This window comes from Strongylocentrotus purpuratus, unplaced genomic scaffold (assembly GCF_000002235.5).
Source record: "Strongylocentrotus purpuratus isolate Spur 01 unplaced genomic scaffold, Spur_5.0 spur5_scaffold_20, whole genome shotgun sequence".
Classification (NCBI taxonomy): Eukaryota; Metazoa; Echinodermata; class Echinoidea; order Camarodonta; family Strongylocentrotidae; genus Strongylocentrotus; species Strongylocentrotus purpuratus.
In genome coordinates, this window is record NW_022145606.1 from 27,325,659 (window position 1) to 27,353,433 (window position 27,775).

Below are 27,775 nucleotides of genomic sequence, written 5' to 3' on the forward strand. Positions count from 1 at the left end.
TCACAGACACTAATAACACGTAGGGCCGTGCGTCTCAGATTTAACATTGTTAAACGATCCCTTTAACGGCCTAACCCATGGTACCTTTAATTACCGTAATAATTAATAATTAATGACACATATTTGTAAAGCTTAGATCTTCCTCTTTCATTTAATGCAACTCATATGAGCATATTTCAAGCATAGGTGATTAAAAACAATTTAAAGAAAGGGTATCATGAAGTCATTTGGCGGACGGTATCTGAATTTCAAAGAGAAAATATTTTTTGAAAATTCATTTTCTGCCCTTTCATATGTTATTTTCATCGTTATTATTACTATTGTTGTCATTAAGATGATGATTATTATTAGTATATGCATTATCATTATATTATTGTTATTATCAGCATCATCACCATAACCTTCAGCCAATCACAATTCATCATGCATGTCTTCATTGACATGGTCATCAATGCTTCGTTTACGTCGCCGTTTTTTGTTTCTAGGGTAGGAGTGTTTGAACCGTCGTCCATCCACTACGCTGGGAGCAAAGGTCACACTTCCGATGACCTGACCATTCAAACCATAAGGACCCTGATCCTTTAGCGTTAATGCTCCTGTTTGGATCGACAATGAAATAGAGTATGGAGGAACGAAATATAAAATGTTAAATAAGAAAATTGAGTGATTAGTTTAGAAATATGTGAGGATTCAAACATGACGCCCAATTACCGTTTGAATAGGTAGCACCATCAATTTCCTCCCCACCCCCCCTTACAAATTTGTTATAATGCAATATTATGTACGAAAATATAAGACTGTATTCGAAAAAATTGAGATGTATTTTATGTATACATATCAGCCATCATACATTATATATTTGTTGGTACACAATTTTATTGTGTACACAAAACAATTGTATTTTATACATATATAATAACAAACCCGATCAATATTAATCTAGATTCGCACAAAACCACTAGGCCCTATATGCCGGGCCTAGTGTTTTGGGCATATAAAGCATTCTATACCAGGAGGCAAGGCGGACATTTTCTATTTTTCGACCTCTGCAAAACTTTTCAAAACAGAGGACAACGAAGGAAAACTTTCATTTAAAGCGATGCAACCATTTCCATGCAATTCCTTTCGCACTGTATCTATTTCAACGATATAGTTGTCAACAAAGTTGTATATCACTAATGTATATGCTATTTTCTTAATATCTTCAATGATAGTACTAGTCTATATAATGATAATGATAATAGTACATGTGCAATAACGATAATGAAAAGAATGCCGCGTCGGTTGAAGAAAAAAACATTGAGGACCTAAAGTGAAAATGATAACAAAAGCAATGAGAGAAAGTCCTAATTTTCGGCTACGGCCTTTGCCACGCTACATTTCATGTCAAATAAAATTACAATAAGGGAGTTTACAGATAGCACATGGTACAAATGACCCTAAATATCCGCAGATCTTTTACACATGGAGAAGTTCCACTTTGAGCAAATTAGAATGATAACTGCCAAAGTCCTAGATGTGCTTCATTAATACCTTTTGTTTGACCTCTTGAAAAGAATACTTCCACCTGCGTATCATAGAATGTACCGTTAGTGCATGCATAAATGGATAATGTTACATAACTTTCATGAGCGCATATCCAGTATTCATCTCTGTGGGTTTTACCATTTTGGTACAAATGACCTTTATCTGCCCATGCGCAGATTGTATCTGTAAACTCCCTTATAGAAGAAGACTTGACACGAACATTTACCGTTTAGCTCCTCGTCCATTGAGTAGTAGAGAACAATGTATCCACTTTTGCTGTAAAAGTTGTACTCCGTAAAAAGTGTTTCCAAGTTGGTAGCATCAGCAAATGGGTAGCGATATATCTTAAGCTGCGGAAAAAAAGTTTTGACGAAAAGAAAAAAAGAGTGGCACAGAACCAAAAGCATGTTAGTTTTTTTTTTCTCAATATCTCTTGTTTGTTAAGTGATTAAAGATAAACTTGAGTTCTGGTAAAAAAAAATATTAAAAAATCTCACAGAATCAAACGAAACTTACACTGAATGTTCAAGATGACAAATAAATGTCATGTGCCAAACAATTTTGGAAGAAAATGTATACTGGCTGAGTAATGAGCATAACAAGATAAGAAAATCAGGTAGTGTACTAGCCCCGACACCATTTGTGTATAGTCCCATGTACATCTTTCTGTGTACAGTGCTTGTTACTTTACCAAGACTGTGCCAGAACCTTGCAGTGCACACCAAATTACATGCTACATGATCAACCTTTTCTGATCCATTCCACACCTTTTCTTTCACAATGCAATCGCGCATTGCCAGAAATCACCTTTATCTTTCAAAGAACATTCCAGGAACTATTGGGGAAAGGTTCAGTATTGTTTCAATGTTAATTGAACTATATTGTGAGGCTTGAGTATGATCATAAAATGAGATGAAACTGACTCAATCTGGCACAAAATCACACACTTTGCACACAGAAATAGATATATGGGACTATAACACACCTTGCACACAGAAATGGATATATGGGACTACACATATTTTTTTACATAACGAATGGTCGAAGCGTTTAAGCTCTGTCAGTCTTTACTTGGTATATTCAAAAGGGAGGACCGCGAATTATGACCATGGTATTTAGTTATCAAACCAAGCATACAGTAGACGAGAAAGCCAACTAACACACTATTATTTGTTTATTCTTTACAAAACTGACATCATGCTTTAACCACATGTTGAATAGATGGGACTACATTTTTTAAATTCACCTAATCACACATGCAATTTTGACATGTTACTTCTTGAATAGTTTCTTTTGCACATAATGATACTTGTCTATTCATCAATTTTTTTTTTTTTTTTTTTTTTTTTTTTTTTTTTTTTTTAAGGGGCACGTTCCCGCCAGTGTAGTTATCGGAACATATGCCATCTGCGTAATAGAGCCGTATTCTGTTGGTGTCAATAGGCAGCTATAGCACCGTTGGCCGTATTTTGAACGCCCTCTGGAATACGGGGAACATGCCCCTTTAATGGCTCACATCCAAATAGGCGCACTAATTTCACTGGACTTGCAAAAGTCACATGCATGTATTAACGTTTACAATGCCTAACCAAATAGGTTAATCACTTAATGTATAAATATACAAATACTGTACAAAGGCTGTTTTCTTTTTCCATTACATATAATTCCCTTTAAAACAGTATCAATCTAGACAGAATACAGGTGAATGAAAGGTGACCATTTCGTGTACAACTAGTATATTACCATAAGATCTACACTCCAGCCCGTTTACCACCCATATGGTCTAATGACAATTTCGTCTACTTATCATTTGGTATTTTCATTTTTTATATTTTTTATTTATTTATTTATTTATTTATTTCTGATATTTATACAGGGTGGCACATATCACCAGTTTAGTGGTTTTCCATGAGGCCCTGTTTGGTAATAAAAAACACATAACAGCATCAAAACAAAATAGATAAATACACAAGCATAAACAGGTAAAATAAAAATTAATTGGTATCCCCATGAAATAACTGATTATTCAAGAACCATCCTTGGTCTATTTCTAGTTTTATAATGCTCATTCGGTGTAATAATCATTTGATGATTATTAGTATTTATGATTATGAGACCATATGGGTAGTAGACAAATCTGGGAGCACTATTAGACAAACTGGGAGTGAGGTCAATGAGCATTATACCGAATGGGTAGTAGACTTATTGGAGATTAGACCAAATGTAAATTAGACCAAATGGATATTAGCCTAAATGGTAAAAAGGCCAAATGCATGATAAGTACATGAAATGATTGTTAGACAGTGTAGATGATGCATGGGCTAGGTGTAGACCATATGAGAATATACCAATTGGGCTGTAGACGAACTGGGTGAAGCAAGCGCGTAGCCAGGATTTTATTTTAGGGGGGGGGGGGGCAGTAGTGAGCACGCGAAGCGTGCGTAGCGCGCTCCCTAGGGGGGGGGGGGGGGGTGGGTGCAGGGAGGAGGGAGTTCCCCCCCCCCCCGGCGCGAAGTGCGAAAGCTTACTAGAGAAAGAAGGCGATTCGTTGTACCGTTCTCGATTCTAAATCCTTGTTTGAATCAAGTTCCCCTTCCTCCGCGCGTAGCGCGGAAGCTCTGACGTTTCATTAAATTATTAAAGAAAGAAGACGATTCGTTGTGCCATTTTCGACTCTTAATCATTGTTTGAATTAAGTTTGCCCCTCTCACGTGCGAAGCGCGGAAGCTTTGACGTTTCATTAAATTATTCGACAAAGAAGACGATTCGTTGTACCGTTTTTCGACTCTTAATCCTTATCTGAATGCAGTTTCCCCCACCCCGCCCGCACGAAGCGCGGAAGCCTTGACGTTTCATTGAATTATTAGAGAAAGAAGACGATTCGTTGTACCGTTCTCGACTTTTAATCCCCTTTCTTCCTACGTCCTCTTCCTTTCTTCTTTCTTTCTCTCTCTCTTTTGTTTTTGTTGGGAGGGGGGGGGGCGACCGCCCCAACGCCCCCCTGGCTACGCGCCTTGGGTGAAGACCAATGGGCTATAAACCGTCAAAACTGCTCCGTTTCGTTATTGTATAGGGCTATAGGCATGGCTATTGAGCCCATTTCTAACAGCTGAAGACAGAAAGTTATGAACAAAAACTGTGCCTCAAAGTCATTACATTGTCGGTTTTAAAGGGATTGGGTAACTTTGTCTCAGACTCTGAAACAAAATCCTGGATTTAGCTCATGCTGTAATTATAAACCTTTAGGTCATTCAGGAACCCCAAAACTTTTACAAGCCGATCGTCTGTCTGATTATCAAGATATTTATGATTGGAAATCGAATTTTTAAACTTCGTTTTCCTAACGGTTTTCATAACAATACAGTCTATTAATGAGTATGGTAAAACAGGTCACTAACAGACTTTTACTTTTTTGAGGCACTTCATGATCATTTTGAAGCGCAATTTTGTTAGGGCTTCTATATTACACCATATCACAAAAACTGATAACACGTAGTGCCATGCATCTCAGATTTAATAAACGATGCCTTTATTTAACGGCTCTATTATGTTACGTGATATATTGGATGATTGACTGACTGATTGATAGACCCGGGCTCGGGTCCGGTCTTACAAAGAGTTGAAATCAATCGCAACGTATTTGCCATTGATATTAATCGCATCTTTGTACATAAGAGATAGGAGACTGCAAACTTACGATTTATTGAGGACTTACGATAATTGATTTGGACCAATCATAACTCTTTGTAAGACGGGGCCCCAGTTGATAGATGGGGTCGCGGTTAGGGTCGCAATTGGGTTTTAGGTTTGCGCTTGCTAGGGTTAGGGGTAGGTATATGTTGGTTCCAGTTAAGAATTTGGCTCTGTGGAGCAAGTGTTGGAGGAGCAAGTGCCATAAAAAGAAGGAAGAAAAAAGAAAATACCTCATCAATCATTCCTCTGAAGAGTTCTCCTCCAGCTCCCTTCCCTAGGTAAAGATGCGTGTTCAATGTCTGAGAGGGGATTGAAACAAATTATTAGGCGTGATATGTTATCCACCATTTAAAGGCCCACTGCACTACTTGTAGCTACTTGCGCCCTCTATACAACAAACAATGCCTAATCGGTGACCATTGGTCCCCCATGATCCTCTTTTTCTTATGTTAACTGAGAGCTGAGTTGATGAGATAACCACCTGTCCAGTGACCTTGTAGGGCGGTCTAATCCCTCCTGTAAACTATGGCAGATAAGCTTTAAAGATACTATGTCCCTTTTGCAGCCAACATCATATTCTATAGAACTTTGCAGGAATTATGAATATGTCATGTATGTCCTATCTGTGAAATTTAAACTTTAGCAGTGTCCTAATATTCAAATTATACAAGGAAACCCATTTACTTGCTAGACTCCACTGTCATACACTATTGAGTGACTGACTGGCTTTTTTCTTCTTTGGTTATAACATACATAAAATGAGCTGTAAAGGGTACATGAGCATTTGTCTAGACATGAGCATTTGTTCTTGTAATGGCCAAAATTAAACTGATTGAATCTTTGCGCAGCATAAAACGTACGACCATTCAGTACAATGGTCTGAAAATCAGACTAATAGTTACTGGCTTTATAGCTCTTAAGTCGATTCGACAACTAATAGTCGTTATTTTTCCACTTAAGGATATTTTCAAGCTACCGTTCTTTTAGGGAAGTTCTAAATTAGTATTATCTTTCAAATGCCATTGGAATTTAACCTTTTCATGTTTTTGGCCTGCAAATGGGACATAGTACCTTTAACTGTCATAATGTCATATTGTAATCTTGATGATATCTATTTGGTAACTGTTATATTGTTGTACTAAATATTAATTTGTTTATTATGCCAGTGGAGGCCAACTTTCTGTGTTCTGTTCATACTGATCAATAATTACGAATCTAAAACTCCATTTCAATCCCTCCGTCGAAGACCAGCCGTGTCATACCTTATTTTGTGTTTGTATTTATAACATTTTATATTAATTTGTATTTAATGAAACCGAAGAATAAATGAAGAGTTCAATTGCAAAAGGAGCTAATTAAAATCCATTTTTTATGAAAATTAAGTTATTGATATCGGAACATTGTTCACATGAATACCCGTCTTTCAACAAAAATATATACCTACATTTTGGAAGCAATTATGAAAATATGCAAATATCACTTTTCCATGAACGCCTGTACAAAATCTGGTAAACGAATCCTTTTTTCTTTAAAGTTACAAAAGAGGATTTAGCTCCTTTTGGAATCGAAGTCTTGAAATACTACTACTACTTCTACTACTACGTCTTCTACTACTACTACTACTACTACTTCTACTACTACGACCAGGCGCGGATCCAGGAATTTCTTGCCGGAGAGGGGGGAGGGGGGGGGGGGGGGGGGGTTAAGGTCACCTTTTTAGGTCAGCCATTGGCATTTTTTTAATTTTTTTTTATAAATTTGTAAATATTTTTTTGGGGGGCCAGGGGGGGGGGGGGGCACGTCGCTGTTTTTCAGTACATTTTGGGCGAATTTAGGGCTAATTTTAACATATTTTGGGGGTCGGGGGGGGGGGGCACGTGCTCCATGTGCCCCCCCCCCCCTGGATCCGCCACTGACTACGCTTTATAAAGGGACATATCTTTATATGCAAGCGTCAAAGATATCATCAGTATAACAATATGGAAGTATGACAGTTAACCCTAATAAGGCGGGGGGGGGGGGGGGGAGGGGGCATTATGCCCCTCTCCCCTCCACGATTTTGTGATTTGTGTCAAAACATATGGAAATGTCATTTTTCCTAAAAAATTGTTATTGTGTCTTGTTTAAAGTTTAGTTGGTTGTTTTGGGAGTCAAAATAGTTGAATTGTAGTAAGAAATGAATAAAACAACAAAAACAATAAAATACATAAGTTAAAAAAACGAGGAAATACATAAGAAATTATCAGAACAAGAGATAACATAAGGAATAAGCTAGTTCTTCCAAATTTTGTTGTCGTATTTTTATTCAAAGTGGTCTAATGAATATATGTGGTGAAAATGAATGCTGAAATATGAATAATATATGATTTATAGGTAAAAATGTGATTTTATGACCTTATTTGCATAAATTACCATAAATATGAAAATAAGTGAATTTTTCAAAAAAAAATAGAAATTGTCATATTATTCTATACACTTCACTTGACATGCGTGCGAATTTTTACGGCCGAGATCTTATGGGGGGGGGGGGGCCTGGCCGTATTAAGACCTCAAATAGCCCGGCCTTTTTAGGGTTAAACAATGATTACCATCAACATCACATATCACAATGCTTACCTATATCATTATGAACGAAACTGCGGATAGCGAGAAAAAAAAGAGAATGGGAGTTTAGCTAGCTAGCTAGATAGCTAGAGAAACAGAGAGAGAGAGAGAGAGAGAGAGAGAGATGTGGGGAGAGAGAGAGAAAGAGGTGGGGAGAGAAAGAGGGGGAGAGAGAGAGAGAGAGATTTTAATTGCTTACCCATTCGTTATGAATTATTAAAGGCGCTTTCGCTGATTCTTTGCCATTGATTAAAATTGTCAGATCATCTGTAAAATTCAATAACGAGAAAATTACCTCTGATATCAGATCAGTAACAATTTATCTTGTTATTATTATTATCATTATTATTCCTTTTTTTTGGAGGGGATTACATTGATAATAGGGACTTTTAGATTTGCGTGGACTGAAACGTGTGACGTCGATTCAAGGTAGTGCATTAAAAGGACGTCGATCGTAGCAATCCACCTTTGTCTTCGTGCAAATCTAAAAGTCCCTTAAAACAATTCCAAGGGATAAACTGGAAAACCATTGCAAAATACGGCAATTCAGAATGCGAATAAATAAAAGAAACAAAACAATACAACATGGGAAAGAGTAGGACTTTATAGGCTCATACTCTGGGCTCTGGAACTATTGCATTTCAAACACTCATTGGCCGAATTCACAAAGGAGGTTTATGTACGTCATATGACGCGTTTTTACGCGTTTTTACAAACTAGGCCTCATTGGCCGAGTCATGAGAGCAACTTTGGGGAGGTGCTTGATAACGGTAGGTGGGGACGAGAAAAAAGCACATTCTGAAGTTCGCCTTAAAGGGAGTGCATCATGGCAAATACTGGTTAACGCCGTCTACGTCTTCTTTTGGACAACTGCACGTAAACGAATGGACTTGATTAACTGGGTCAGCGCGCGCTAAACTGGGTCAGTGCGCGCTAGCGTTGGCAAAACAGATCGAAGTTTTCCTCACGCTTCGGTTTCGCATGTGTTGCACGCACGCGAATGCTGCGGTCGCGTCGTCCGTAGTCGTATTATACCCGATTGGCCCCGGGTAGGGCCACGGGAAAGACACATAGACCCCGTTTACAATGAGAAAATTGCGGGGCCGGGCCCCGCAATTTTGTGCGTTTACAGTGCTAGGCCAGGCCGCGGCCTGGCCCGGAACCTTTCAATATCTTGTCAGAGTGGCGCTCTGCATGTAAACAAACATATATTTAGGGGGCGCGCCGGGGGGTCACAGTGCAGATCCAGTCGCGCGCGATTTGCAGTCAATCTTTTCCCCAATTTCCTATACACGGCCAATTTTCACTTCCGGGGTAACAGGGCCTGGCCGCGGCCTGGCCCTTTGTGGTTATAGTGAGAAAATGCCGGGCCAGGCCGCGGCCGAGACTACCTCCAGAGCAGGGCCAAATGCGCGGCCATTTTGGCCTCGCATTTGGCCTTTTGCGCGTTTACAGTGCGAGGCCAGGCCTTTTGCTCACTGTAACAGGGGTCTAAGTCTCGTCATGACACACTCCCTTTAACATTACATGTTTCGATTTTGACTTGAACGGTTCCATTTGGCTATATACTTAACTAAAATTTGAGCTACGAGTATTACTTCTTTGAAAGTATATTGCAATTTAGATCCTTAGTAAATTAAAAGAATTAGAACTTAAGACCACATCTTTCATAACAAAATTAAACAACCTCCTTTTTTCTCTCTTATTCCAAAACATATGTTATTATTATTTATGCGCCTGGTGCATTAAATTGTCAAGCATTATTGGCATTTACGGATGCATCAATTTACATTTGTTCTATATATATATATATATATATATATATATATACTTTGAATTTATAGGTAATTTTGATATATTTTTTTCTCTCGTAATATTCCATATTTTTATCTTTGTATATATATTGTCAATTTGTCATGATGATGGAAATAAATGTAAATTCATTCAAACTTTAAAAGTAGTTCACGTACACGTATGTACTTGCATGTTATAGGGCACGCACGGTTGCCAAGTCCGACTTATGTTCCATGTCAAACAGATAGACCTACACGGGAGTTTAATGTTATCACTTATTTTCTTCGTATAGTCTTTAATTACAGTTGGCCTTTAAAATGTCAATGTCCTACTTGTAGCTACTTGCTCCCTCTTTATAGAAAACTTCCCCAATCGGTGCCTGTTGGTCCCCAATGATCCTCTATTTCTTATATTATTTGAGAGCTGAGTTGATGAGATAACCACCTGTCAGTGACCTCGCTGTGTGGTCTAATCCGTCCTAGCCACACCAGTGTTGATAAACTTTAAAATACCAGTAATGTAAGCTGTCGATCTAGATGAAGGATTCATCATTGTGTGTTGTAATCTTGTTCTTTAAATTTGAATATATCCAGTTAAATGGTCATCATGCTTAGATTGCTCCTTCAATTGAGGGAGTTTAAAAAAACAAAATAAGATTTTGACTGACGTTATCATTTACTCAAAATGTGTGACCCACGCTTTTTAGTGTTAATTTTTCTTCTCGCTAGTAAGAGAATGATAAAGTAAAGAATTGTTTGAGTATGCTTCTGAATCCCCCTCCACCCCCTTTTTTAAAATTAATTCCTTGATCCGCCCCCACTAAACCCTTCACATACTCACATCCAATATAAGCCCTGATGGCTACGTGCGTCCAACTACCATTCCACACCCCTCTCAGGCTAATGGATGCGTCCAGGTAATCAGCAAAGAGTGTCCTGCGTGAATACATGAACAAAAGGTGATGGAAATAAATGTTAAAGCGATACATATGAACTGTCGACCCTAAATAACGTATTGTATATTGCACAACGCCAACTCATGGCCATTTTGCCAATAAGGGAGTTTACAGATGGTACAAATGACCCCCACATATCCACAAATCTTTTACACATGGAGAAGTTCCACTTTGGGCATCTTAGAATAATAACTGCCAAAGTCGTAGATGTGCTTCATGAATACTTTTGTTTGACCTCTTGAAAAGAATACTTCCACCTGCGTATCATAGAATGTACCGTTGGTGCATAAAAGAATAATGTTACATAACTTTCATGAGCGCATATCCAGTATTCATCTCTGTGGGTTTTACCATTTTGGTGCAAAGGACCCTTATCTGCCCATGCGCAGATTGTATCTATGAACTTGCTTATTACAGTACGTGACCCAATGCCTAATTTCCACTTCGCACGCAGAGCATCGATGCGAGAACTAACATCAGCACACGTATAGGGACGCAGTTAATTACGGGGGCTATGTACTGCTGCAGCTGACCTGAGATGGCGCTAGCAGGGATTAAGTGGGAATGTTTATAATCAGTATACACACCGTCTTCGTAATAGCAGTTATTGTCCATGCTCATTGGATTGTGCTGTGTGTTTTGCACTCGCTATTCATAGATCCATCGCGTTAATTAGATTATCTCCAAAACAACCTGGCACGGGAGGATTTGGGGCTTGACACAATGAGGATTAGCCATGTGGCATGATAAGAGTTAACATACAACATAAATTTACCAACGAATGTTTGGCCTGAATAAATTTAGATTAAGAACAAACGTAGAAAAGTGGCAATTGCCATTTGCCAATAATTCCAAAGAAATTACTACGAAACTATTATCAGTTCACTCGTTAATCTTAAAATTGACCTACTTCATGAAAAAATGCCTAAACATGTACATTATATGCATGAATATGAATATATTATGATTTCTCCGTATGTTTTTATCTTCTGATAAATAGGGACTTTTAGATTGAGTGGACGAGAACACGACGAACGCCGACTGATCATGCGTGTCAACGTACTCAACTGCCCATGTTGACTACAATTAGAAATCTTAGATTGCACCCGACGATAAACATGCAGAATATCCCTTCACTGCTATTATGTAAACATGTGTAGAACAGGTGAATATGCATGTGACACCTGTTCTACACATTTGTACATAATAGCAGGGAAGGGATCGATGTTCCTTTGTCTACCTGAGGAACTGTATATTTTATGCGCACGCGGCATACTAGTACAGTACTAGATTTAGAAAAATCAAAGTTGACGCATTCTCGATCGCCGACTAAGACGACGTGACGCATGCGCAGTGCCTTAAAATGATGTCACACATTGCAGTCAAAGCTGTCGACGTGCAAATCTAAAAGTCCCTATTGTCCCACTAGACACATGTAGCTCATTGTCAAAGTGTACAGTTAACTTCCTATGAAATATTGACTTTTTTTCTCAAGTTATTATTATTATTCACTGATTGCAACCAATACTTGAGGTTTGATTTTAAAAGCAAATAAAATACAACATATAGGTAAGAATGGAACAAAGTAATAATGTATACAAAGTCAAAAACAAGTCACAATATTTTGCACCAAACTCTTAAACGTTGGTCCAAAATAGTACAGACTCATCCTGTACATGTTTAATCATTACTTATGAGTTGTTAACTCTTATCATTCCACAGGGCTAATTCCCATTGTGCCAAGTTCCAAATCCCCCCGTGCCAGGTTGTTTTTCATGTTCATTAGAAGCAAGACGTGAGCAGTTATGTATAGACTTTGCAAATGCACTTGTCAAACACCCACAATTTAAAGAATGTTTACCTCTTAGACAACAAAGCACTTATTCTCTAAGATCTCAATCAAAGTTTAAACAATACCAATGTAAAACAAAACGCTTTCAGTGCAGCTCTCTTCCTTACTTTATAAATCTTTTGAATAAAATGTAATACCAATATAAATTGTATTTTTAGAATTTCACAGTCCATGATTGAACTATGTGAATGAATTTTGATAGTTTTTATCTCAATTTTCTGCATTACTGAATATTTCTTGCCATCTCCACTCATCTGTAATGATAAGGTACCCTTTGTCTGTCTCTTCCTCTCTTCAACTCTCTCTCTCTCTCCTTCTCTATCTCTTTCTGTCTTTCTATCTCGTCCCCCTTCTCTCTCTTTCTCTCCTTCTCTCTCTTTGTCATCACTCCAACTCTCCCTCTCCTACACCTCTCCCTATCTTTTTCTCTTTTTTTAACAAAAATTTGAATCTGATTAATGAATTTTTATGAAATGTCTATATGTTTGATTATTGATATATGTCATATGTTGTGTTATTTCAATTTGAATTGCAATTGTATTGTATATAACCTTGTGAAATGGATCGCAATTCAGCCATTGGCTGCGATGATCTTTTTAATAAAAACCATTTCTATCTATCTTTCTATCTATCTATCTAATCTGATTAACGCGATGGTTCTATGAATGGCGAGTGCAGCATTGCACGCACATGGCACTCAAGCGATAGCTCTCTCGCATGCACAAAGCACTTTAGCGATAGCGTGCATGCAGCGTTATGGCAGGCTATGAGTTAATGTAGAATGCGAAGGAAACATCGGATATGCTTAATATCGTAACAAATCTTCGCACGCGGATTATACTAGACATTTATTTAGAGCGAATTGTCAAAGATATTTTGATTTCTTCTCATGTTACAATAATTTGTATCAGAATCTTAAACGACTAGATATACAGGCCTAATCTTGACTGCACTTACCAGTTTTTAATGTACAATGCCATGGACCCATCGGATGCACTCAATATCGGAAAAATTTCATCTCTAGATACTGGAACTACGCGACACCACATTTCAATGTAGAAGTGTCCGGTGATCTCCAGTGATTCAACATCTCCAACGTGAATATATGAGTTCTGTCCGTCGAGCTCGAGGGCTTGGTTGAGCCTGTTCAAGGTGAAGAAACGCAAATATACCAGTTTCATTGACATTCATTGTGGCGGGAGAAGAAACAAAAAGTTGCTTTGATTCTTTTTTTTAAAATTGGTTCTAACACAATTCCCCCCTGGACAATTAGCCCCGGCAAATCACTAACGGGGCAATTTCCCCAAGGACAATAACCCCCCGGAAAATGACCTCCCGGAACATTGACCCCGGAAAACTACCCCCATTTGACAATCACCCCCCCCCCCCACACCCCCTTGAGGACAATTACCCCCCTAAACAAAACCAACTTTCTATCGGGTATACTTCCTCTTTGAACAGTGGGTAATACGCAGTTTGTTGTCCTTGAATTTCTTGGCACGGGGGGTGGGGGGGGGGGTGGAGGTATTATTGTCCAAGGGTTCTTTTCCGGTGGGCAGATTGTCCAGGGGGAGGTTGTCCTTATACACATTTCTAGAATCTTAATTTTGTTAAGTTCCCAAATATATATATATTTTTTTTTTAGCTTTTAACGCCAAAACGTCTACACTTCTAACCTTCCTGTTATATATCTATTCACGGTCATGTATTTTTCCCCGACGTCCGCACCCCGTTGACTTAAGCTCACGCACGCCAGCTATTCTCCACTCTTGACGACGGATAGTCAACCTGTTCGAAACGTCGAGCCACTCCCGCCCTTCATCCTCTCCAAGTGCTATAGTTCTCCTTAGAACTAATAAGCTAAGAAAGATAACGAACAGTCTTCTTCAAGACTATACCAACAGTCCTTTTCAGGACTACAAACCCTCAAGAAACATTACCGAGAGTCCTTTTCAGGACTCCTCAATCCACCCTCTCTCTCACATGATGCGACCGCAAGCCTATTATATATATATATATATCTATTGTTTATAACTTATAAACTTCTAATCTAAATGTCAAGCTTGTAATATTTAGCCCGTTATCTCTTTAAATTTTAAATCATCAAACATTCAAGTATTTCATAGTTAAACCGTTAAAACGTTATAATTGTTAAAAAATACAACTTTAAAACCGCAAACGAATTCTCGATTCATATTCTTCTGGAGTTTCTATCATCTAAATTTTTAAACATTTAATCTTCCTGATGGTAAATTGTTTTAAATTTGTATTTCATTTTACCTTTCAAACCATTTTAAATTGTCAACTGTTTAATCGTCCAAAGCTCTTAACCCCCAAACGTCTACAGTTCTAAGCTTCCTATTGCATACAGTTCAAAAACTTCTTATCAAAATTTGTTACTTTCTAATCCTAAGTTTGAAATTTTGAAACTTATTAATTGGTTAAATTTAAAACCGTCACTCATTCTAGATTCATAATCTCTTCTAAACTTTTATTCCATAAGCTTCTAAACTTGTATCTCATAAGCTTCTAAACTTCTAATCTTCCAATCGTTTTATCTTCCAAACTTCTAATTTGCTAAACCTCCAAACTTATAGGTTCTAAACTTCTTATCTTCTAAATGTCTAAACTTCTTAGCTGATAAACGTCTAATCTTAACTTCTTATCTTAACTTCTAAACTAAATTTGTTATTATATGTTCTGAATTCTGAACTATTATATTCATGATCTTCTTATTATATAATGATAACGTAATATATGTATACAGTATACAACATTTATTATAATTTAATTCATTTGGGTGCATTACATTTGTATAATCTTCTTATCTGTTAAACTATTAAACCATTACCTTTTTTTAAACCGTCAACGTTTCTACATTTATAAGCCTCTTAGGCTCTCTACTTCAGGAATGTTTAATTGTCCATTTTTCTTAAATTATAATCTTCTAAACTTATTAATTCATATTCTAATAAGGTGATGTTAAATTGGTGTTAGCAAAAATACATGTAATCGATCGAGGTCAAAAAAGGGTCTAAAAAAGTTCCACCGATTTTAGATTTATTTATTTATTTATTTATTTATTTATTTATTTATTATTATTATTATTATTATTATTTTTTTTTTTTTGGGGGGGGGGGGCACTTTAAGAAGGCAGTTAGAACTATGTTGTTGTCTAAGTATTGATCATGTCGTGTGTTATTCTACTCTTCAAGTTCGTGTGTACATTGACTGTATATTCAACAATGATGTGTAATCGTCCATGACCTAGCATCGTTTTTTCATTCATGAATGAACCTGCATTCAATCAGCAGATGTATGAGATTTATTGTATTATTACCAACGCTCCTCCTCCTCCTTCTCTCCCCTTTCCTTTTCTTCGCTGCAAGTCACTCTTTTTTATTTGTATTTGTATTGTTGTATCTAAGTTGAGGGCTGCCGGCACGTCAAGCTATTTTGCTTATTTCTGTAGCCCTCCTGCATCTAATGTATGTTAATTATGCATTCAATATATTTGTTTAAATTCAATATATTTGTTTAATATCGTTTATTATCTGTATAAAAATATAAACACTTTAAATATTGTATCAAGCCATATTATGTTCATGAAAATATATGATGAAAAAAAGAAAAAAGATGTAGAAACCAATAAATCAAATCAAATCAAATCAAATCAAATCTGAGGCAAATCCGAGTCACTTTCAAATTAAATCTTCCAGATTCTGGACTAGACTCCTACATACCTGCCGAGACAGTCATATTGCATGTTGGACCACAAGCATCCACTCTGGCCGTACGAGAATACGCCTACACGACCCCCGGAATATTGAATGTGGTATATATCACCGGAATCAACAAACAGACCGTCAACCGTGAACACCTGGAGTCTTAAAAGGGAAGGAAAAACAAAATGAACAGATGACAAACATTAATTAAAGTACTTACACATACACGCCCACAAAAATCCATATAATGAAACAAAAAAGAAAAGAAAACAGAAAAACAAATATTACATATTGATTTTAAAAGAAGTCTTTATATAATAAAACACGATTTAAAAAAGATTGATTAAATAAAGTTGGAATAATCTGTCTAACCTCTTTTTATGAAATCCTCGTGACAACAAAGTTAATTTGTTCTTGAAGGATATATTTTTGTCTTATCAGAACTTTATTGCTCAATCTCTGGGACTATTCAGATTTATCAATTCAGTTTTTAAAGTATATATAAATTTCATTTATTAATACTTAACCATACTCTCACAATCACTGCATGCTTGAAAACAGGCAAGAAAAACTGTTCCAATACGTAGTTATTTCATCCATTAAAGATTAAGTTGAGCTCTGATCATTGCATTGTGAAAAAAAGTTGTGGGAATCGATCAGAAAATGTGGATCATAAAGCATATAACTATGTATGTGTACTGCAAGGTTCTGTAATCATCAACATGATAACAAATTTGTCTCAGTCTTGCAGTTACAAGCACTGTACACAGAAATATGTATATTGGACCACACGATTGGCTAGCTTGTTAGTGCATAAACTTTAGAGAGTTCTGGGAAGAGGTAAACAACTTTTTTAGCGTTATCATTGTTATTAAGCAAGGGTAGAAGAACATCAGATTAAAAATGTTCCCTGAAAAGCATTGCTCTTCAAATGCCTTCATCATATTCTTAATATGACATGAAACATCAATAAAATCCAGGGACGGATTTTTTTTTCGCTACGTGTTCGTGTAGTCTCATATACATCATTTTGTGTACAGTGCTTGTAACTTTGCCAAGATTTGGCCAAATTTCTCATCATTTTGATAATTCCAGAACCTTGTAATACACACGAATACTAATATACTTGATGATCAACGTTTTTCTGATAGATTCCACACCGTTTTTTTCACAATGCAATCACATGACCAGAACTCAACTTTATCTTTAAATTGCCAACATAATCACAGAATCTCGCTCATTAGTAGGCCTATATCAACTGTGGAGAACTTATGTTCATGTTTACGTGTACATTGATTCATATTAGTATTAAAGACCGTCAATACTACTGGGCCAGAATGAATTAGACCACACAGCGAGGTCACTGACAGGTGGCTATCTCATTAACTCAGCTCTCAACTAACATAATAAAAAGAGGATCATGGGGGACCAACAGGCACCGATTGGGGAAGTTTTCTATACAGAGGGAGCAAGTAGTTACAAGTAGGACAGTGGGGCTTTAAAATGCAAAAACAATGACCGAATCTCGTTACCTGAATTTGCCAATGGACGGACGGTGTACGAGCTTCCATCTATATGGCGTCTTGTATTCCCAAGGCTTCAGATCCAGATCTTGCCATACTCTTGTTGTATAGTCGTTGTAACCTCCGAGGTACCAGAGGGCGCTGTTGAATTTGTCATCGTTTGTGCTAGCCAAAACTGTCTGCTCATACAAATTTCGGAGGATGATGTGGCAAGAAAATAAGAAAATAAATCAATTATGAATTGATTGCTTCGCAAATACGAGGAGACGCGATAGCTCAGCCGGTAGAGCAGTGGTATCGTAATCCGGTGACCCGGGTTCGAAACCAAGACGATGCGCTAGTGCCCTTTGGTAAAAGAATGAATCCTCATTACGAGGTCTCTCGGAGAGGACCTTAATCCGTCGGTCCTCTGGTTGCTTACTAACAAGCATTTGTGCTTTCTTAGCAGTCAGGTAAAATAACCACCACTACATTACTACATTACTACGAGCTGTATCTAATGCAGATATGGAGTTGGCGACAATTAGGTCTGGGTTAGAGTTCATGGCGTTATCATTCTTTCACATTTTTTAAAAAATCCAATCAGGATTGTAATTAATAAGGAAATAACTACCGTTGGCGAAGGTGATGGGACAAACTATCACTTCCGAGGCGTATACATTCAGATCGCCGAGGAAGTGATAGTTTGCCATCGCCTGAAACCAAAAGGTGTTTATTTGCTTTATATTCCACATCGGAAACATTTCACTTCTTCCGTCATTTTAGAGCAACAAGTCATCAAATAACAGCTAGCAAACAGTGTACGATACGTACAGTGCATGCAGTATGGTGGTGTGGCCATATAGTTCGCGCGTGACCAAAGTTCGCGTACTAACACTAAAAGCGCTTAAAGGGGCATGTTCCCCGTATTCCAGAGGGCGTTCAAAATACGTACCCGCTGGCGGACGGTGCTAGCTGCCTATTGACACCAACAGAATACGGCTCTTACGCAGACGGCATGTTCCGAATGCCCGCGCAATGCCGATTATCGCATACATGTGCCGAAGTAATACCAATCGCAGTTCGGCTCTAAGATTCGGCTGCTGTTTCCGCCCACTTTCGTGACGTCACAATCGGCAGCGATCTGCTGGCTTGGCGAAGGCAGGCCAGGACGCGCGTACTTTGATTGACAGCTGTATGCAAATAAGAAGTCGTTCTTCGGAACCAAGATGGCGATGACTAGAGCAGCGATAACTACACTGGCGGGAACGTGCCCCTTTAAAGAAGAGAGCAATATACGCAACGTATACAATTAAAGTGCGTTGCGCTGTGTAGATAGTACTTCTATTTTCAGTGAAAGTGCGTTGCACTGTGCAGATAGCACTACTCTCTCTCTAAAAAAAAGGGTGAATTTTCACTCTATTTTCACTTTCTTGGGAGTGACGTCCGTGATCACTTGTTTAGGAGTGAATATCGATTGATTTTCGAGTGGTCTCTAAGAAGAAAAAAGTGAATGTTCACTCTATTTTCACTACATTTTCACTCTCCAGAGGAGTGACGTCCGTGATCACTCGATTATTTTTAGAGAGTACTATCTACACAGTGCAACGAACTTTTCCTCTCCCATCAATGACGGGCGAACAATCTTTCACCACGTGATTTACTTTTGACCAATCGTAGAGCAAGATTCTTAGTATGTGGAAAATAACATATGATATCATTAAATAAACAATATAATTCAAAGTCAAAGCTAAGTCAAAGCTCACATTTTCTGTATGGGTAATTTCCTTGAAGTTCCGAATCTTACCTTTGTTCAAATTGACATGGACATGTGCAATGTCCATTAACCCTCTTTTGACTTTTTACGCGCAAACCCTTTTCCTTTTCATTTTGGTGTTAATTTCTTTAAATTGTGTTCCTAACTTTGAGTAACCTATCTTATTTTGCTTAGTCTTTTTTTAACACTCTGTTTTTATGATTTATTTCTTGTTCTTTATTTTGTTTTGCTATAATGTTTGTATATCATACATATTTTTTTAAACATTGAATTTGAAATAAAGTTTTGAATTAAAATAAAATAAAAATAAATTGTTGCCCTTTTTTTCCTTCTTAATCTCCAAAGCATTTTTGAAGATTTATATCCCAAGGCATACTAGCCTTCTCGTCACTCACCACATGTTCATCTATATAAACAAAGGGTTAGGACCCCCTGCTGGTTACGCACCTTGATGACCAACCCACCAAGGTTGCTTATCCATTCCTCATCATCTTCCTTCTGACGAAAAGTCTTCCACCATTGCACTACATAAAACTTCTTGGTGTTCTGGTACCCGAACACGAGACCAATACACATATCCTCTCCTGTAGCCTCGTCGCTGTCCACGTACATCGTGCCCGAGAAGACCACATCACCAATCTTTTCTTTGCTGACTAGCAACGCGGGGTCCTGCATCCCCGAAGGACCACGGACCTCTCTCCCCTGCAACGAATTGACAACGTTAAAGATAAAGGTGAGTTCTGGTAATGCAATTGCATTGTGAAAGAAAAGGTGTGGAATGGATCAGAATAGTTAATCATATAGCATGTAAGTATTGGTGTGTAATGCAAGGTTCTGGAGTCATGAAAATCGTCATAAATTTGGCCCAGTCTTGGTAAAGTAACAATAACTGTACACAGAAAGATGTATATGGGACAACACATATGGTGTCGGGGCTAGTACTACCTTGATTTCCTTATCTTTCTATGCTCATTACTCAGCCAGTATACATTTTCTTCCAAAATTGTTTGGCGCATGACATTTATTTGTAATCTTGAACATTCAGTGTAAGTTTCGTTAGATTCTGTGAGAATTCATTTTTTTTTTTTTTACCAGCACTCAAGTTTATCTTTAACTCGTTATATGCCATACAAATAACCTCACTATGCAATAGTGTATCTATCATGGGATAGTCATTCCAAAGGCTTCAGGATTATTCACCTGTTTAAAGTCCAATGTTAAAGGAATCGTTTAACAATCTGAGAAACACGGCCCTACGTGTTATCAGTGTCTGTGATATGTTGTAATGTTGAAGCCCCTCAAACAAAGTTGCGCTTCAAAATGATCAAGAAGTGCCTCAAAAAAGTAAAAATCTTTGAGTGACCGGTTTTACCATACTCGTTTTCCCCAATACTGTAGTGTTATGAAAACCGTTTGGCAAACGCAAAATTTGGTTTCGACCTCCAATCATAAATATCTTGATAATCAGACAGGCGAGCGGCTTGTAAAGGTTAATAATTATCATTGCAGCATGAGCTAAATCCAGAATATTGTTTCAGAATCTGAGTGAAAGTTATCGGATCCCTTTATCCCAAGCAGGTGCTAACAGGGTTCATATTAATAATAAGAGGAGTGTCAAAGTTGACACTCCGGGCGCTCCTAAATTATTGTTGTGTGGGTAATTTCGCTAAGCCATTACGTTCTAACATGGACCTATTACGAATGGACATTCATCGTTTTCTTAACGAATTCATTGTGATTGTCTTCGTCAATGTCGTCGCAATAACATTCCGTACATGATTCTTCACTTTGATCTCATGATGGTCACCGCCAATAAGCCGGTACGGAATCAAGATAGTAATCTTAAACATATTAATCTACATGCGCAGAAGATAATAAATCGCTTTAATCATGGGAAATAGACGTGCAGTTCTGGTTAATAATTGGAAATTGTTGTTCCGTGTACTTTGTTCTATTTTTGAAAAACATGTTGATATTACCAGATAGGTTTTGTTTGGATTGTAAAATCCCGTTTTCCCCATTTTCCTTATAATATTCCAGAATTACAACGCACAGGGCTTATAAAGATTATGGCCTTCTAATTGTTTTATAAGGTCATTGGTGCGTGCAAAAGTGTGCAAATCAGTAATAATAAATTTCATATCACCAAAATCGTCTGCCTTTCAACTTTGCTGCTCCCCATTGGGGATTTTTTTATTTAAGACATACTCTTACATAGCACACCATCCAAACGAAACCCAAGAGAGGGGAAACTGCTCCTTTGTCAATGACCGAAAATTCTTACGCAGTCATTATTGTTAAAAACAGCTGAATGTTCTCATTAAAATGCACATAATCAGAAGGCAGGGACTATCATTGGATCAAAGAAAGAATCACGTTGAATGTCCATCCGTAATAGGTCCATGGTTCTACCAACTGATCTTTCTATCGGAGCCTTTTGATTTGTGCCAAATTGCGCTGGTGGCTAATGAGCCACAGTTCAGAGACTTGCTGAAAGCTACCAAAGTGTTAAAGCCACAGTGAACTACTTATAGCTACTTGCACCCTCTATATAGCAAACAATGCCTAATCGGTGACCCTTGGTCCCCCATGGTCCCCCATGGTCCCCTTTATCTTATGTTAATTGAAAGCTGATTTGATGAGATAACCACCTGTCAGTAACCATGCAGGGAGGCGTAATCCCTCCTGGCCAAACTAGTGCAGTTAGGCCTTAAATGGCTACTATATGGCTATACTATATCCAGCTTGAAATGACACCACAGGGTGCTTAATAGTCTACATAAATACAGACCTTATGAGTGAAGCTCCACACAACGTCTTCTTGTGGGTCTCTGAGATTGGCTGATATTCCATCTATCCACGTAGCATTATGTAGACGTGGGTTTCTCGGACAGTTATCCACCTGATCATCATACCCGTCTCCGTCTGCGTCCCCTTCACACGCATCTCCGATAAGGTTTTCTTTAGAAAAACACCACATTGTTACACATTATTATGTTTGTATACACCACAGTGTTACACATTATTATGTTTGTCTATGATCTCCGATAAGGTTTTATTCAGACGTATGGAAAAGTGCACACGTGTGCTAATAAACTAGCAGACGTGTGCTATCGCACCTTGCACATGTCTGCTAAATAACAGGCGGTGATTGGTCAATTAGCAGACGTCTGCCTCTTATTTAGCAGACGTGTGCCGCGTTCCATACGTCTGGGAGATGTGACTAAAGTCATCAACGGCCTTCCATAGAGTTGCAGGAAGCACGCGTGATTACTGCCACTCTAATTGATCCAAGGCGCCAATTAGAAGAATGGTAACATGGTTTAATACACACCGTCTTCATCTGATTGATCCGTGTTTGGGACCAATGGACAATTGTCGACCTCATCCCAATGGCCATCACCATCGGCGTCAGAGACACATGCATCTCCTTAAACAGAAAACAAAGAAGAAGAGTTTAGTTTAGAATAGAAGGAGACAGTAACAAGTGAACAAAATATAACAAAGTGCATTTTTAGGGATAAGGGTGAGGACAACTATAGTCAAGACCTTCATTCGAATTTTGGGTCGATTTAAAATAAAAAAAGACAAACACGCGAACAAAATATAGATTTGGCCATTTGTTTACACTTTTTTAATGCTGTGAGTAATAATAAAATGATAAATGCTAAGACTCCTACCCGGCCTCCTACTCCGTGAACGGAGGGATACCATTCGTGTTGCCAAAATGTCCGGTAAAGGGGTACTTTTCACGCACAAAAGTCCGGCTCGTACATACGCAAACAAGACTTTACACACCGGACTTAGGGGGTGTTTTCAAAAGGAGGGAACATGCATATGCGTACCCTAAATAACACTGAGTGGAGGGGCCGGGAACTCCTAACTACCAAGAATATGTAGCAGTAGAAACAATTGACCTGAAGCTTAGACGAACGACCAGGAAGTCCCATTGCATTGATACCCCACCAAACTGTCACTGTTCGCCACGGTAATTACCGAAATTGGCAGGAAACATATCAACAATCCAAGAAGTCAGACACGTCATGCTCATCGGATGTCGGTCTCATGGGGAATCATTTTCGTGAACCCTCAGATAACTCTCAGAAGGCTGATTATTCGACCCAACAGACCTAATCATCACACTGTAAGGTTAACAGGAGACCGATCTACTTTTGAACTGTTGTTGTTGTTTCGTATTATCGGCGTTTCATTCTTTTTTAGAATAATAACGCCTTTCACTTTTTTTACTATTTGTAAATTCGTACTCTTCTAAAATAATTGTTACCTTTGCCATCGCCATCAATGTCACTCTGTTCGGCATTTGGAACATCGGGGCAATTGTCGTGGAAATCATATACACTGTCACCATCACTGAAGGAGGAAATTATAAGGAGATATAAGAGGAAATTAATCTACGGATTAATCAAATGTTTTTCATATTAAAGATGTAAACAAATTACAATTAAGCATCCTAATCAAGCCCAAAGTTTTTAAGGAAAAGTCCACCTTCATGTTAAGTTTGCTTCAATAAAAGCAGACAAATTAGAGATACAAATTAGTGAAAGATGAAGCAATATCCGATTAAAATTTATGGTTTTTTGTACAAGTTATCATTAGTGTAATGTATTCTACGAGTTCTTCTCCAATTTGCTCTGTAAATAGAGTGTTCTAAACTTTTATTTTTTTAGTTATTGATTACGGAATATAATTAGTTTCATACAGGGGTTGTTTTCCAACATATTTGAACTAAATTTATTTAGAGTGAATTTATAATTGAACGTTCTGTAAAGGGGAAATGTAAATTGCTGATTCTTTTTTTTTAGTACAGGGCAAATGGGAGAGGACCTCGCAAGGTACGTCACAGAGTTGTTAATTTGTGTTCAATTGGTAGCACCTTTAACAATTCATAACTTTCTTATTTGTAATCGTTGTTTGCTCAAACTTTCACGGATCTGTTTCTCTCATGTTTCTGATTGTATAAAAACCATCTCAAAATCAGGTTGGACTTTGCTTATAAGTCCAAGTCCCGGCTTTTACACACCTTGTCGCATTTTCTAATACCGACATGAAAGAAGAGGCATTTATATCTACGTTGCTTCTCTTCACCCTGGTGTTGATAAGATATTCGGTAGGATGCGAAATTCATTGCACAGTTTGCTCAGCATGATGAGCGTCCGGAAAAGGCACCTGGCCATACTCCTCAGGGCATGGATAGTGTGCATACATTTCGTGTGGTGAAATCCCGAATCCAATGACTGGGTAATACTATTTCTCCCCCGATGTAAAGCGCTTATAGGCATCGTTTATGCATCGATTACTATATAAAATCAGTATAGCATTTAAAAAGGAAGTGGATACTAAATTACAGGAACAATGATAGAATAGAAAAGAATAGATGATAACGGAATAATAAGAATTTTAAGAAATAGAAGACGAAGACGAAGACGAAGAAGATGATGAAGAAGAAAAACAGCAGAAAGAGAAGAAATGGGATGAAAAGAAGAGCATTATAAAGAACACTCACGTATCAACCTCTTGCCAAGCTTCGCATTCGTCTCCGTATCCATTAAGATCAGAATCATCTTGATCATGGTTGTAGAGGAGGGGGCAATTATCGCAGGCATCACCAATGCCATCTCCATCAGTATCGAGTTGGTCAGGATTGGCGACGAACTTGCAGTTATCCAACAGGTCTTTGGTACCTACACGGGTAGAAATATTACCCCTTTAATCAGTGGCGTATCGATGTAGTGGGATGGGGTGGTAGCCTAAGGGGTCGTAAGCCCCCTTCTCCCAACATAAATGTATTCAATTCTCTTAATTATGGATGAATTAATGCGAGGTATGTGTAGACAATTAATGCGATAAATGTACAGGACATTCATGAGAATATTCATTACTCCTTTTTTCGGCTGCCAGTTAGCTTTTGCGACTTAGTTACATTCGTTACATTCCATAAAAAACAATTATTACTTCTCATAAATTGTTGTTCGTGGGACTTAATCGTCATTAGAGCAGATAACATACTTTATTTATTTTTTTTTTCTTTTCTTTTTCCCTTCCACAGGGATCCTTTATTAAATAATATCGTTCACATTATTATGTATACAAGAATTGGTTTTTACATGCAGAAATTCAAAATAATATTCCTGGCCATTCAAAATATGATAAGAAAATACATTTATAGATACCGGTATCAGTTACAAATTGAAGTTCACTATTTAACATAAATATCCCAGATTTAGTTGGCAAAATGATTTTAGAAGAAATAAACAATCAGAAACACTTTGCAAAAAGTAACCACTTTTTCACAAATTTCTGTTCTTTCAGATTTGTTTTACATATATACTTTTCCATGTTATAATAACACTTTATCGCTGATATTATGTTTTCAAAAACTGGCAAACACTGTTTACATTTGGCTGCAAAAATTTCTTTCCTGACTATAATCATAATACAGTTGAGGGCACTGTTATTATTACCGTGAAACCCAAACAACTTATTTTGATTTCTAAACTTAATAAGTACATTATTACGAGACAACCAATACTCGAGTTTAGACCATATTTCGGTTGTATGAATACAATAACAAAATATATGTATAATCGTTTCTACACTGTTATTACAGAATGTACATAAGTTATCTGTAACTAATTTAAATCTTAACAAAGCATCTTTCATATAAAGAATTCTATTCAGTAACTTGAACTGAAACCACCTCATGTTAACATCGACAGTTGAATTAAAGGGAAGAAAATAATACGAACTCCATACAATATTGTCAAGGTCAAACTCCTGTTTCCACTTAGTAAGACTTTTACATTCCTTTATATTATGTTTCAATAAAGAACGGTATATATGTGCACAACCTTTTTCCACTTTTATTATTAATAACAATGCTTCCGGGATGATACATGTAGGTTCAATGACCTTTGGTATGACATTTTTATTAAAACCAAATCGAATAGCATTACAAAAGCCATAATATTGAAGAAAGTTTACATGTACATTGTATTTATGTTGAAAATCAAAGTATGAGAGAAATGATCCATCTGTTTTTAAAACATCGTTAACAAAACGTACCCCCTTAGCGCACCAAGACTTATAATAAATTACGTTATCATTAACTTTTATTTTAGGGTTATTCCAAAGGGGTTGACATGCAATATCATTTACAGTGAATTGAGTAAGGTCTGAAAAGGCTGATAATACTTCTTCCCAAAATGGGTTTCGTATTGTAGTGGCTAATTCTTTGTAATATTCAGCCCCCATGAATAACTGAAGAGATGTATACGGTGGAGGTAAGAATGATTGGAACATATGAAGAGAGAAACTTTCAGAACAAATAAATCTTCTTATCCATGATATCTTAAGTGATTTACAATGCATACAAAGGTCAGTCACTTTAACTCCGCCTTCATTGTACAATTGACCCATTTGTTTCCTACTTATTTTATCACGTTTGCCATGCCATATAAATTCAAAAAAACGTCGATCGATATCCTTCATAATTTCTAATTTTGGTTCAGGAAGAGATAAAAATAGGTAGTTCAATTTGGGTATAAATAAAGATTTTACTATGGTAACTCTTCCTAAGGGAGTCAATGTTCTTTTCAACCATATCGTCATCTGACGGTTTATCTCTTGAACCTTTTCTTGATAGTTGTGATTAACCATTTCTGATAATTTAACTGAAAAGTCTATGCCCAAGTACCTAAAATATCCCTCAGATATCCAATTAAGTTTGTACTCGTGTAAAATCTCTTTTTTGAAAGTTCTGTTCTTCCCAATCCATATCACTTGAGTTTTAGTCGTGTTGACTTTGAGGTTGGACATATTTGCAAAGTCATTAAGTATTGTAAGGGCACATTGTAAATCCTGCATTGAACCGTTGAGTGTCAAAAGGGTATCGTCTGCATATTGCAACAATTTAAGCGTTTTTCCATTCATATGCAATCCGCCCAAAGAATGTGAGTGTCGTATTAGGATCCCAAGTATCTCACTGACTAACAAAAAGAGGTAGGAAGACAAAGGATCTCCCTGGCGACACCCTCGTCCTATTTCAAATCTATCTGTACAGTGTCCGTTAACTAATACACAAGATGATGCATTTGCATAAAACAAGTTGATCCATTTCTTTACAGATGGACCGAAGCGAAAAAAATCCAGGACATTGAACAGAAAATCATGCGATACGGAATCAAAAGCTTTTTCAAAATCAACAACAAGGAGCATGCCAGCTATATCGTGTAATTCAGTATAAAGTAGCGTATCATATAATAAACGTATGTTTTCGCCAATAAAACGACCACTCAAAAATCCTGTTTGATTTTCATGTATCAAAAA

General features: G+C 37.4%; 1 protein-coding gene across 1 annotated transcript; it reads right to left on the bottom strand.

Annotated features, from left to right (window-relative positions):
- Positions 1-411: 411 nt before the first annotated feature.
- Positions 412-20,104, bottom strand: LOC105444601. The gene is made up of 9 exons (XM_030993812.1): positions 19,877-20,104; positions 17,683-17,852; positions 16,169-16,312; positions 13,383-13,568; positions 10,459-10,553; positions 8,024-8,091; positions 5,451-5,519; positions 1,719-1,877; positions 412-549 (listed from the first exon to the last, which is right to left on the bottom strand). Exons 1-9 carry the CDS (start codon positions 20,102-20,104, stop codon positions 412-414), a joined length of 1,257 nt encoding a protein of 418 aa, XP_030849672.1.
- Between the last annotated feature and the right edge of the window lie 7,671 nt (positions 20,105-27,775).